Source organism: Microcebus murinus, chromosome 16 (genome assembly GCF_040939455.1).
Source record: "Microcebus murinus isolate Inina chromosome 16, M.murinus_Inina_mat1.0, whole genome shotgun sequence".
NCBI classification, from domain to species: domain Eukaryota; kingdom Metazoa; phylum Chordata; class Mammalia; order Primates; family Cheirogaleidae; genus Microcebus; species Microcebus murinus.
Window position 1 is genome coordinate 39,860,218 of NC_134119.1, and position 14,030 is coordinate 39,874,247.

The 14,030-nt window shown below is 38.9% G+C and overlaps 1 protein-coding gene across 2 annotated transcripts; it reads right to left on the reverse strand.

The window, feature by feature from the left end:
• Window positions 1–984: 984 nt before the first annotated feature.
• Window positions 985–14,002, reverse strand: OSER1 (oxidative stress responsive serine rich 1). 2 transcript variants are annotated; one of them, XM_012780936.3, is made up of 4 exons: window positions 13,790–14,002; window positions 10,084–10,200; window positions 7,065–7,178; window positions 985–1,818 (listed from the first exon to the last, which is right to left on the reverse strand). In XM_012780936.3, the coding sequence occupies exons 1-4, from the start codon at window positions 13,957–13,959 to the stop codon at window positions 1,131–1,133; spliced, it is 1,089 nt and encodes a 362-aa protein (XP_012636390.1). In that variant the 5' UTR covers window positions 13,960–14,002; the 3' UTR covers window positions 985–1,130. The 2 variants fall into 2 exon arrangements, with proteins under 2 accessions (XP_012636390.1, XP_012636397.1); XM_012780943.3 differs by lacking the exon at window positions 13,790–14,002 and adding an exon at window positions 12,437–12,952.
• Between the last annotated feature and the right edge of the window lie 28 nt (window positions 14,003–14,030).

Consider the following 14,030-nt stretch of genomic DNA (forward strand, 5'->3'; position numbering starts at 1 on the left):
CACAACCCCACTGTCATGGATCAGCCATACAGCCAGTGGGATGTTAAACTATAAATAAAAGAAACTTTCTGCTAACATTACGTTAACATGGCTAAACAGTGTCACTAAATTTGATGGGTACATGATGTTATGAATTAAAATATAAGCTATGTGGAATATACAAAATTCATTTTGAAAATACCTGAAAAAGATAGGGATTCATCCTCTAGCTGGAATGGAGGATAGATTTTTTTTTTTTAACCAAACTTTTGGGGGATTTTGGGCTGGTTGACCAGAAATGTACAAAATTCTCTCTGGGGGTTATTGGGATGAGAGGGAAGTTCAAAGAGATAATAACCATCTAGAACATTTGAGGCTGAAGTATGAGACCTATATTACAACTGATTACAAAATACATGCCATATATAAAAATGCCAGATGTGAGAAAGATACTCACTAGTTTCAAATATTATATCCCCTCCCTCCAAGTGAAGCAGCCCACTCCAAGCTGCTTGAGAAACTTCATGTAACATGCCTTGGAATGAAACGCATCAGCAGGGATTTGTTTAGTGATGGTTAATAACTCTCAAACAATACAGGGCAGGCCAGCTAGTTTATTCAAATTGAATCTAAACCTTAGATCTCTGGCTTAACAATAACATAAAAAACCTTTATAGACACAATAAATCTTGTGTTAAATCAGAGATGGTTTAAATCAGTCTTATAACTTCTAATATTCTAGGCTGGCAACTACAGCATAACAAATGTTCGATATAGTTACAAAACCACATTTGATTTTCCTTGGCTACCAAATCTTGAACAGATCTGAAAAATGCACTGTTTTACAAAAGTGTTTACTATATACCCACTGCTGACAGTATCAAGTAATGAGTTTCTTCATCCCCCAGGACCATTTCTAAATGAGAGGGATTCTCCTTTGATCTGCTTGCCTTGATGGGTACTGTAAGAACTCAGTTAAGTTTAAAGAATGAAGGTAAGATTAACTGAGATGCCAAGAAAAGTTTTTATTGCAAGCACAGTGAGCAGAAAGAGATGTCTTCTCACACAAAAGTGGCTGCAAGGTCTGCCATTAACTAAATCTCTTTGATAACCCTTCATTGGTTTAAAGCACATGAATTAACTTCTTGCTATCAGGTGTACATCATTTCTGCCATGTGGGACATTTTCTTAGGAATATACAAGTAATATTCCATGTAGCCTGATAGGTCCTCAATGGTCACATCATCCACATAGACTCGAGCTTGCTCAGAACAGGAGCGGGGAGAGCCAGACAGAGTTCTGGTGTGCAGTGACTGAGAGTAGTCCTCAAGCGTTGATCTTCGTTCTGGAGCCAGGGGAGGGACGTTCTGCAGGCCTGAAAAGGAATACACTTCCATATCATGCCATCTCTTACACTGGCATTCCTTGCCTATGCATGCACATGGCTTGCCCTGGTTTAGCTTGGAAACGGATTGAAAGTCAGAGAGATCACTGGCTTTGAGACTTGCTTGGGAGACTTGGGTAGTGTCAGAGGAGTCTTCTTTCTTACTCTCTGATGGGAGCCTTGGAACCGAAGTTCTCAAAGGCTCAATGACTGGCCCTGTGTGATTAGCATCAAGAGAAGTAGAGCTTTCTCCTGCACTGAACTCTTTAGGGGTTGAAATTCCCAGCCCACTGCTGCCATCAGGGGCGTCAGTCTGGCTTTTGTGCTTGAGTTGGCTGCTGGAAGAAGATGCTATTGTACTGCAATGTATAAACTTTGGAGGATGAAGGACAGGAGACTTAGAACGTCGTCGACGCTGAGTCCTCACTGCTCCTCGTGAAGACTTCCTTGTAGACCTAAGAGGAAAAAAATATACAAGAAGATGTTGGGATACAGAGCCCTCTTAAACAGAACTTTAAAAGAATTGGAAACTTACCTCCTCTCAGATTTGAGTCTAAGGTCATAAATTTCCCCCAAGAGAAATTTCCCCCAAGAGATGTATCTGCTTCCATATTCAAGCTGCCTAAGTCTTTGTCTCAAAAACTTCAATATCTTCACATTAGTAAGCTATAGAAATAGGTGAGATAAGGGTAGTTTTAATTGACTCACTTGGGATAAACAGCTGGTGCAGAACACCCGCCCTGTCTCAACCCCAGGCTTGGGAACCGTAACAGTGTGTCTGTGGGGAGCACCTCACAAAGACAATTTAAACTGATGCTGTAAAGCCTAAAGGTTGTACCCTAAACGTGAATGTAGCTGCTTCAGTACTACAGTGAGGCTAATGCCACAAACTGCCACTGCGCCATTATTATTAAATAGAGAAGCAGATTTATAATTCGTTTCTATGACTGGTAACAGCTGACAGAAAAACAAACATTTAGAATCCCTGAGGTTTTCAGATACCGGACATACTATATAACTATTTATAAAACATTTAAGTAAATGAAAGAACAGAACAAAGAAAAAACAGAGACTCAAAACTACCAAGCAAATTAGACAAAAGAATCAAACAGGACTCCTGGAAATAAAATATTTTATGTTTAGAATTAAACTAAATGGGTAGCCTAAATAGCAGAACACAGCAGTCCCCTCTTATTTGTGGTTTCACTTTCCAGTTTCAGATACCTGTCAACTGTGGTCAACAGTGGTCCAAAATATTAAATGGAAAATTCCAGAAATAAACAATTCATTAAGTTTTAAATTGCACACCATTCTGAGCAGTGTCATGAAACCTTGCGATGTCCCACTCTGTACCATCTGGGATGAAAATCATCCCTTTGTCCCGTTCTCCACACTGTATATATTACCTGCCCATTAGTCACTTAGTAGCTGTCCTGGTTATCAGATCAACTGCTACAGTATCCCAGTGGTTGTGTTCAAGGAACCCTTATTTTACTCAATAATGGCCCCAAAGTGCAAGAGTGGCAATGCTGGCACTTCAGATATACCAAAGAGAAGTCTTTTGCTTCTGCTGTGGTTTGAACATGTCCCCTAAAAGGATATGTGTTGGAAACTTGGTTTCCAATGTAGCAGTGTTGAGAGGTGGGACCCTTGGGAGGTGACTGGGTGATAAAGGCTCTGCTTTCATGAATGGATTAGGGTTATAGAGGGAGTAGTTTAGTTATCATAAGAGTGGGTCTGTTATAACAGCTAGTTTGGACATCTTTTGTGAGCTCCCTTGCCATGTGATGCCCTTCACCATGTTGTGACACAGCAAGAAGGCGCTCACTTGACACTGGCCCCGTGCTCTTGGACTTCCCAGCTCCAGAACTGTAAGCAATAAATTTCTTTTCTTTAAAAAGTACCCAGCCTCAGGCACTCAATTACAGCAACAGAAAAAGACAATTTTCTTTAAGTATAAAGATGAGAGTTCTTGACTTAATAAGGGGAAAAAAATCATATGCTGAGGTTGCTAAGATCTACAGTAAAATGAATCTTCTCCATGAAACTGTGAAGGAAAAAGAAATTTTTGATCATTTTGCTATTGCACCTCAAACTGCTAAAGTTACAGGCATAGTGCATGATAGGTCCTTAGTTACAATGAAAAAGGCATCAAATTTATGGGAGGAAGACGTGAACAGAAACATGCTCCGAATGACAGCAAATAGGTTCAGTACTATCTGCAGTTTCAGGTATCCACTGGAGGTCTTAGAATGTATTCCTCCCATGGATAAGAGGCGACTACTGTACACACAGCTAAAGAATGAATCACTGAACTGGAAGATAAATCTAAATTATTTACAACAGAGGCCAGCAAATTACAGGTCATGGGTCAATCTGGCCCCCTACATGTTCCTGTACACGGACACTGCTCCAGTGGGCTAGCACTGTGAGCCAGAGACCAGACTGGGGTGTTCCCCCACCCTGGTCCCTGTTCTCCCTGCCAGCCTTCCTGGTCAGTGGACATGTTGCACCACTTCCAGGATCCACAGTGGCTACTATCTACATGTTGGGCCTCTGTTATTGTCAGCTGCTGAGCACTGAGCGGCAGAATCTCAGTTTGAGACTCAACTGGTGCTAGGATCTCTGGAGAATAGAAGGGCATGGTAGGATCTGGGTGTCACTGGGGCAGAGTAAAACTGATCCTGATGCTGCTCCTTACCCAACCACTCCTCCAAGCCCTCCCCTCAGGCTACTCATTTCAATCTAAGACTGTCTCAGCAAGTGAACACAAAGTGTGTTCACCAGCCAGAATGACCTAACCCCAGGCAAACAGGGTAGGGTAAAAGTTTTCTCTCTTATGTAACTACTCACATAATATCCTTGGATTTGGCCTCTTGGCCTCAAAAGCTAAAATATTTACTATATGGCACTTAATAAAAGTTTGCTAAGAGGCAATTCAGAGACAAGAATTTGGAAAAAAAAAAGGTAAAAATTAAGAGAGATGGAAGACAGAACAAGTCTATGGTCTCTGAAGGAATGATATAGAAAATGGAGGACAGTGTTTTTTGAAGAGCTAATGACTGAGAAATTTTCTGAGTGATGAAAGAAGAGAATCTATAAATACATGAAGCACACTGGAGCAAGATTAAAACAAATCCACATATAGACACATTGTAGCAAAACTGTAGAATAGCAAAATCACAGGAAGACTTTAAAAGCAGCCAGATGCTAATCAGATTATTTCCAAAAGAACAACAATTAGATTGAAAGTAGGCTTTCAATATCAACATGATGAAGCCAGAAGACAACGAATTGTACCTTCAAGTGCTAAGAAAAAATAACTGCCAACCTATAACTATGATTTTAAGTATATCAAATCTTTCAAAAACAAGAATGAAATAAAGATATTTTCAGACAAATCAAAGCAAATTGCAGTCAGCCCCATGTGTTCATGGGTTCTACATCTGTTAATTCAACTAACCTCAGTCAAAAATATTCTGAGGGGGGGGGCAAATTCCACAAAGTTCCAAAAAGCAAAATTCGAATTTGCCGTGCACCAAGTACTACACTGAATCCGCATGAATGAAATGATTCATAGGCACCGTATTAGGTATTATAAGTAACATAGAAATGATTTAACCTATACAGGAGGATGTATATAGGTTATATGCAAATACTATGCCATTTTATATAAGAGACTTGAACATCATCAGATTTTAGCAAGGGCAGGGTAGTCCTGGAAGCAATCCAATCCCCAGGGTTACAGAGGGACAATTGCATATTTATATATACACGACATAAATAACTCCAGGGGGCACCATTCAAATGTATTTTATGTGGAGTTATACAATGCAGAAGCCCTATTTACTAATAGCAAGCCTTTACTAAAGAAACTAAGAAGCAAGTAAGTGATCCTATATGGAAAGTCTGGGCTGAAAATGGTGAACAAAGTAACTGTGAACAAGTAGAAAAGTCTAAACAAACACTGTTTGTTTAATAATAACAAAACTTAGTTTGTGAGATTAAAAGAAGTAACAAAATTAAATATTGGGTAACTATATCATGGAAGTCAGAGTAAAAGGATTCTAACAAGTAAGGTTAAAATACTATTAATTTGGCCAAACTCCCCCACCCTCAGTCTCTATAAAACAAATAGAAAAATTAGCCAGGTGTGGTGGCACCCAACCTGTGGTCTCAGCTACTCAGGAGGCTGAGGCAGGAGAATCATTTGAGCCTAGGAGTTTGAGGTTGCAGTGAGCTGTGATGAAGCCACTGCATTCTAGCCCAGGCAACAGAGTGAGATAGTCTCAAAAGGAAAAAAATAGAAAACAAAAAAACTACCGATTTTTGTATTTATTAAAAGCTTGCATGGTAAAATCAAGGCTAACTACTAAAAGAATAGAAACAAGTGTACAATTTCCAAACAAGTAGAGGGAAAAAAACAAAACCCTGTCAAGCTATTTTTAAAACAAATTTTTAAATTAAAAAAACATTTTTTTTAAATTCCTAGGGAAAAAGGAAAGGTAGAAAGAAAAAATAGGAAAAAGCAGGAGAAATAACATAAAGTAAAATGGCAGAATCAAGTCCAAATATATCAATAATCAAAACAAAAGTAAATGCACTCAATTCAGCAGTTAAAGAGCTGAACAGATTGAATAAAACAGAACACAATAAAACCTAACCATATGTTATTTTCATGAGACTATCTAAAACTTAAGAACACAGAATGGTTGGGAAAAAAAATAGAAAAAGATACACTAGGCAAACACTAACTAAAAGAAAACTGGATTAGCTATATTAATTCCAGACACTATCTAAAAGAAAACTGGATTAGCTATATTAATTCCAGACAAAGTAGACATTAAGACGAAAGCCATTATGAAGGATTAAGAATGTCACTCACTACATAGTGTAAGTTTCAATTCACCAGGAAGAAAACATTCTAAACTTGAATGAACCTAGGCTGTACAAACCTAACAAAATAACCTCGAACTATATAAAGCAAAAATATAAAACACACAAATTTACTCCCATGGGGGAGGTTTCACCATCTCAATTATTGACAGGTCAAGCTGACAAAAAAATTGAATACAGATTCAAATAACACATTTAAAAGCCTGATTTAATGGACCATAGAACCCAAGAACCCATTCTTCTCAAACAAATGTAGGCTGGGCGCAGTGGCTCACGCCTATAATCCTAGCACTCTGGGAGGCCTAGGCTGGCGGACTGCTCGAGGTCAAGAGTTCGAAACCAGCCTGAGCAAGAGCAAGACCCTGTTTCTACTATAAATAGAAAAATTTAATTGGCCAACTAATATATATATAGAAAAAATTAGCCGAGCATGGTGGCACATGCCTGTAGTCCCAGCTACTCGGGAGGCTGAGGCAGGAGGATCGCTTGAGCCCAGGAGTTTGAGGTTGCTGTGAGCTAGGCTGACGCCACGGCACTCACTCTAGCCTGGGCAACAAAGTGAGACTCTGTCTCAAAACAATAATAACAACAAAAAACACATGTAGAAAATGTATAAAACCTTACTATGGACCAGGCCAAACAGAAAGTCTAAGTAAATTCACAACTGAGAAGAATGGGTCATTCTCTTGATAGCTGGATCTTGGGTTTTATATTATAACCTAATCGTTCCAGGACACACAGGAAAGAAAATTCAGTAATATTTTAAGGTATTGGGATAAAAATCATCTCCATAAAAAGCTCTTACCCATGCCAACTGTCTTTAGATGCACATGTGGTTTTAGGTTTGGTATCATCTGCTGCTGTTCTGACTGATGCTCTGACACTTGTGCCTTCTCCAACCGACAGAGATGCTATGGACCTGAAGACAAGAACAATGTATACTGCTATAGAAAATTGTAAAATGAGGAGAACTTATTGCTATCACCAACTCAAATAAAGCTATTATTGATGTCTTAATTTTCTTCCTAGTTTGGGTTTCTCAAAAATTGCTCAGTATTTAGTGTAAATTTTCCTCCAAAACCAAATTTGAAGGATCCCGAAAAGTCCATGGTTGAAAAAGCATAAGCCAAAGAATGATCTGTAAGTATAATTAGCAGCAGGATATAAATAGACTTTTAGGCTGTTTCTCTGGGGCAAATCAGGCCTTATGTCCAGAGAGAATGCTAACACTGACTGTTTATTTTATGCAGGCAAACTAGAGCCATGAGAACTAAGTACAGAAACTTTAGGAGACTCAATCTAACTTAAAAATGAATACATATTTCAATTATTATACAACATCAGAAACATTCTAATTTTTACAACTAATAAATGTGAAATATTACTGAGTTAAATCTTTATGGTTTAAAATTACATTGGGAATATCGATTCCCAGTAAAAAACATGAAAAAATTTGAAAGAGAGAAAAAGAGAATCATCTACTATTTCACAACCCAGAGATTGTCAACACTTAACATTGTGGCGTAAATCCTTCCAGGCATTTTCAATACATATGCAGGATACCTACTATATATGCCATGGTATTGACAAAATCCTTTAGGAAGATACATTAAATCTAGTTAAGTAAAAAGATGCTCACTGAAACACAAAATAATAAGTAACTGGGAATAACCTAAATATCCAACAATAGAAAAATACTGTATTATATAAATTATGGCACATCTATACAAAAGAATATTAGGAATTTATTAAAAATTAAGTATACAAAGAACTTGTAATGATATAGGAGAATGCTTATATTAAATAATATTATAAGAAAACAGCATAGGTAAATACCTATACATACATTATGATATCCGCTATGTAAAAAAAATATAGGGTATCAGGTACAGATGGTCTAGATGTTAATAGCAGTTATGGTAAATTGTAATTCTTTCTTAACTTTTTTGCTTTTAGAAAGTTTTCTATAATAAGCATATATTATTTTATAGTTAGATAAAAAGGATTGTTGCTTTATAATAAATATATAGAGATTTGTCCTGATAAGATAAATACCATTAGGAATCACAAACCTGTTGAACAGGATCATGCTAAATTCCTGACAAAGCTTGGTTAGTTTATGAGTCAGTACCTTAGATGTCCCATTTTTAAACTGGCAACAATATGAAACAACTGAAAGGTACGCTACACTACACAAGTCTTATTCTGCTTAGTCATGCTAATGACTCACCCCTTGTACTCTTATTTGGTTTTCTCAAATGTTCTCTACTGTTCCTTCTCTTCCCATAATTTTACTCAAGGTAGATCACAACTACAAATATATAATTTTTGACCATATATTGTACAGATACTTTGAAAGATATTTTTATGTTCCAAGTAGTTTTTAGGGACACCAAAAGCTTAATTTTACATTTAAACTTCTTAAAACATCAGTAAAGAAGTCTGTGTATCAAGAGTTACTTATATAAATTTACACACTGAGAAATATGTATGTATATGTGTATACATTCCTAGTATTCTCTTGATTTAAAAAAAATATTTCTATACAAGAAGTCACAAAGGAATAAATATACTGCGACTAAAATCTGGACCTGATTCTGTGCTTTGTTTCTGTTACCCAAAATAGCTTATCAAAGTCCCGATATGAAATGGCAAGATGACCATATTGGAGAACCACTTGGAAGAAAAGTACTTTTTTGGAGTATCATAGAAGCAAACGTAAGCACCTGTGCAAATCTATGAGCATAAATCTTCCCATTTGGTAGGCCAAAAATAATTCTAGGAATAGGCAGACAGCTGTGACAATATCTATGTAATTTTTACTTTATGCTAGGTACTGCATATTGTCTTCACGGTACCATATAAAGGAATGGATAAGAGCACAGGATCTGAAGAGACATTATCTAGTTTCAAATATCCCGGCTCTGCAACTTTCTACCAATTTGACCTTTAGCAAGTGACTTAATTTGTGCCTTAATCTATAAACAGAAATGACAGTAGTATCTATCTTCCAAGGTGGCTGGAAGATTAAATAACGTGCACAAAGTACTGACTCCGGTGTTGAGGGCATAGCACGTGAGCAATAAACATTAGCAATCATTAATATTACTTGCGGAATGTTCTACTCTACACCTCCAGTGTTTGGTTTCCATTCATCAAAAGAAAAATTGTTATATCCATTAAAATTTTGAGATTTCTTTTGGCCTGGGGCAAAGAATTGGGGTAAGAAGAGTCTTGTACAGAACATTTTGCAAACGGTAAAATATTAACATTCAGACAGCAGCTGGTCTGCAGGTGCTCTAATTAGTTTGACCAAAGGATCCAAGATTATTGATCTCAGTGACAGAACCCTACTGAATAGAGGTTTCCATAGTGATAGACTCAGCAATCACAGACCATGAAATCGACAATGTCTTCACAGATTTCTACTGAACCAATTCACTTTTAGTGGAAAATACTGTCATTCCCTTGAGATGTATGAGGAAATCCCTGATGGGACACTGCTTGATAATCTTTGATTTAAGACTCTTTGATTAAAAAGAGAAGGGGGACCCCTCCTCAAAGGTAAAGAAAACCAAAACACCCAACCTTGGAGTACAAATGAGCTGCTATTTTTCAAATTTAACAGAAAAGAGTTTCTTTTAAAAATAAAGTTTCTTTTAAAAATAAAACTACTGTACAGCAATTAGTAGAATGTCACACTATCACCATTTACATCTTCTAAGAATGAGAAATATTAAAAGAGGAAGAACTCCTTAGGGGACAGGGACTACTTAAAATTAGTAAATAAATAATTCTAAATAACATATTACACAGTTAATTACCCTGATGCATCCACTCTTAATTTCTTGAAAGCAGTTTGTAGACTCTCCTCCTCTCCATCCTTGGCTTCAGATTTCATTGTGAAAGTTTTTACACTACTATAGATGTTCCAGTTAATACTAAAAAAGAAAAATAAGATGAGCAAAGTGAAAACAGGTGCGATCAAAAGCATAGCTTTTGTTAAAAATACATATTCCTGATACCATTATTGTTGGAAGGCAAAAAAAAGCAAATTTTTATGTCTAAAAGGAAGTTTAAGTGTAGATAATTAGGACATTATAGGCTTTAAGAATTGAAATGATACAGAAAATGGATATGTATTATGACAGAATTTAAATTCTCCAAACACCTGATGCCAATATCCTACTATACAATTTTGGAAGCTAGATCACCTGAAATCTATGTTTCAGTATACTTTCTAACAGGGGAAAAAAATCTCCTCAGTTGGTCTAGAAACCTATGGACAAAATGACTTTTACATCAGAAATAAAAGGAAAAAATCTCAAGCTAGAGCACTCTGATTCTTTAGAATGATACTAAATATTTGTCTAGACTAACAATTCCAATTAAGTGTAATTTCATGACACATGATAGGGTATCTCTAAGGCAATCTGACCCAGGTATCAATATTCATGAATACATGTTTTAGAGAATACATGTTTTACCACTGTTAAAGCAGAATTAGAAACTTATTTCAATGATTATTGATTTTAACACTCTGCCAATAAGACTCACTGTTTTTTTTCATAGCTTTGAATACTCTAATTATTAAACAAGAAAGAAAATAAATGAACTAAGTGCAACTCAAACAAGATAGAATTTTTCTTTAGCCAAAAGAAAGAGGTAGAAAGTAAAGAAAAAAAATTACTGTTCTATAGATGCACCTTTAAATGATCTCTTAACTCATTTGCTTAACCAAAGTTTTCCATTTCTTCCACCCTAATTTTTCTATTTAAACAAAGAAAAGGGGATGAAGGACTAACCAAAGTGACAAGGAACACAACAAAGAAGTCTGTTAATAAACCCTTGAATTTAGACTCCAAATTATTTTTCACTCAGGGTAATTAGTAGGTACCAAATCCCAAACAAAAATAAGCAAACCAGTATCTATAAACTTATCACAGGGAATCATGAAGGAAAAAAAAAGTAAAACAAAAAATAGAAGATAGAGAATTGTTGTGCAGAGGATTCACTTCACTTCTTTATTTTAAGCTATTACCCCCAACCCCATCTTCCCACCACCCCATGGCACTCTCAGCAGGAGCAGCAGTGCCTCTGTGGACCCTTGGGTCCTCTCTGATTCCGTATCTGCTCATATCTCAGGTGGGTTTGATGTAATTGTGAGACCGCTACTATTCCAAAGGTCAAAGTGTCATAATTGCAAAATAAAGAGACAAGGAATCAAGATGTTTCACTCCATTTATTTATTTGTATGTAAAGTTAAGGTATTTTAGGCAGAGCTCTCTGAAGAACACTGAAAACAGTCTCAAAAGAATTCAGCTAGCTTTCACCTCAACTTAACACAAAAAATTTAAATACACTCTCCACACATACTTTGCTGGTTTATTTAACTAGTACTTGAACATGAAGACACATTATCCATACTATTCCATACTTCACCAGTCTCTAATTCAATTTACAGCAGGATCCTCTCAAATACACAATAATGTCCTATATACGTGGGGGAGGGGGAGTGAGCAAAGATCACTTATTCTAATATTTCGAAGCGCCACAGCCTCTAAACGAGTACTACTGCATGTTGTAAACAAATTCTTCCTGCTGCCAGAACTAAAGTTTGATTTATTGTTCTCAAGTACCTTATAACCAGTTAGTCAAATGCTCAGCCCTTAAAGTGTTAAAAAATCATCTAAGCCAGTCTCCCCAACCCACAGACCCCATACAATTCTCAATCCTCTTTAGGCCTCTCTAGAAATCAGTCAATATTTAAGTAAGCATCACATCTAAATATACACTGCTGAATTCTATAGGCAGAAATTCATTCCTTCCACAAATGTTTACAGAATTTCTACCATGAGTGTAGCACTAGATCCTAGGGATAGAAGCCTGTGAACTCCATTTCTGTAAGGACTCAAATTTCATTCCTGACTTCCAGGAGCTGACCCTATAACACTGCTCAGCTCTGCACCCACATATGTAAATTTTAATTATACAGTGCTGACTTAATAGTATGGCTGGTGACCACTCTAAATGTTAATACAAACCTAGTTAACATTCTAAAAGATCTACCATCTAAAAAACAAAAGAGACCGAAATAAACATCTGGCTGCAGACTAAAGCTTTAGAAATGAAGTTCTGTGTAAACATTTTCAGACTTCCAGGATTTTGATTACTCACCTTTTTTTTTCAATTATTTTAACCCAGAGCAAAGGTGAGTCTTAGGCATTGCCTTAAGTACTAGATTAGAGCCATGTTTGTAATTACAAAAAGCTTATGCTCTTCTGTATTCATAGCTTCCCATTCACTCAAAGCAAGAGCTGCACAATTCATTCCACACAACAGATACAATTGGTTTGTCCTTCTTCATTAACATCAAAATTGTGGGAGACATTCTTGCCGTTTTCACCGCTTTGACTTCTGGTTGAACTAATCCCCTAACAGAACTTTTAAAGGCCTATTAGAAGTTACTTTGTATTGTTTTAAGTCAAATCCCACAGGGCAATTTAACTTTGCCTCGGATTTTCCCCAACCTTCCAAAAAAGGTAAGTTCTTCTAAGTTTCTCCATCAATAGGGCAAATTCCTGGTTTTGTCTTTCTACGAATAGTATATGTCACAATCTTATTTACACCTTGCCATTTTAACCAGGACCTCCTTGAACCTCAAGCTTATTAGGTCTACATTTCCAGGACCCTTAAAAGACCTGAGAACGACAAATAAGGGATCCGCGCGTAAGCGTGTCATCACAATGTTAAAGACTTCAAAACTTTCCCAGACCAGCAGGAAACGTGGAGTCTGGGAAACAAAACCCGGCCCACCAACTCTCGAAGAGGTAAACAAGACCGGGCTGAAACAATCGGCTTCTAGGACAAAAAACACATTCACATCTCTGCACACCCACTCACACTCACAGTACTACAGCCGAAACACCATGTTAATTCTTTTCACGCAGAATCAGGACCTGTCGCGGCTAAACAGGATCATGAGAAAAGGTCCAAACTTGGGGGGACACGGAGAGGAGGGACAACGCCGAGCGGGGAGCTGTCCAGGGGCTCTGCCTGCCCGGGGTCTCCAGTGGGAAAGCTGCGCCCTCAGGAGAGTCCCCCGGCCAGAATGAGTGGCTGGAGTAGGGCCAAAGCTCAAGGGATGCGGGAGGAGAAAGGAGTGAGGCCGAAGAGGCAGCCAACGAGAATGGGGCTCACAGGCAAGCGGGAAAGGGCGGGAAGGGGCAAAGGGCGGCCGAGGAAGGCGAAAAGGGAAGCTACGGCCGCGCGGGAGACCGCGGAGGAGCGGGCCGGGGCGGGGGCCGCGGGAGGACAGGAGAGCGGGCAGGGGAGAGAGGCGGCTCGGGCAGGTCCAGGCCGCAGAGGATGAGGGGGCGCGGAGGGGCCCAGGCCCGGCCCAGGCAGTGGGCGCCGGGAGACGGCGCGACTGGAGGCAGGCGGGCCCAGGGGGAGCCGCCCGCGGCCAGGCCGGGCGTGGAGGCCGAGACGCGGTGCCGCGGCCCCTCCCCATCACGTCAGGACACTCACCTCCTCGCAGCTGGGGCGCTCCGGTGACCCGGTCCCGTCAGTTCAGATCGTCTCTTCCCCGATCGCGGCGCCTGACTGACCCGGATCCAAACCCGCGGAGGGGTCGGCCCGCGCCTCCGGAGTCGCACTGCGCCTGCGTCACTCTGGCACGCACCGCACCCCCTGCTCATGCTCCTCCCACCCCAGTGAGTCGGCGGCGCGGCAGGCGGCGGCTGCGCAGGCGCGGGGCGGTGGCGGCGCC

Bases quoted from the DNA above. Each gene is read 5' to 3' on its own strand.
- OSER1 (XM_012780936.3), bottom strand. From the start codon at position 13,959: ATGAGCAGGGGGTGCGGTGCGTGCCAGAGTGACGCAGGCGCAGTGCGA. The intron at 7,179-10,083 runs GTAATTAACTGT...TCTTGTCTTCAG, and splicing joins TTAAGAGTGGATGCATCAGG to GTCCATAGCATCTCTGTCGG. The intron at 1,819-7,064 runs GTAAGAGCTTTT...TTTTCCTCTTAG, and splicing joins TCTAAAGACAGTTGGCATGG to GTCTACAAGGAAGTCTTCAC.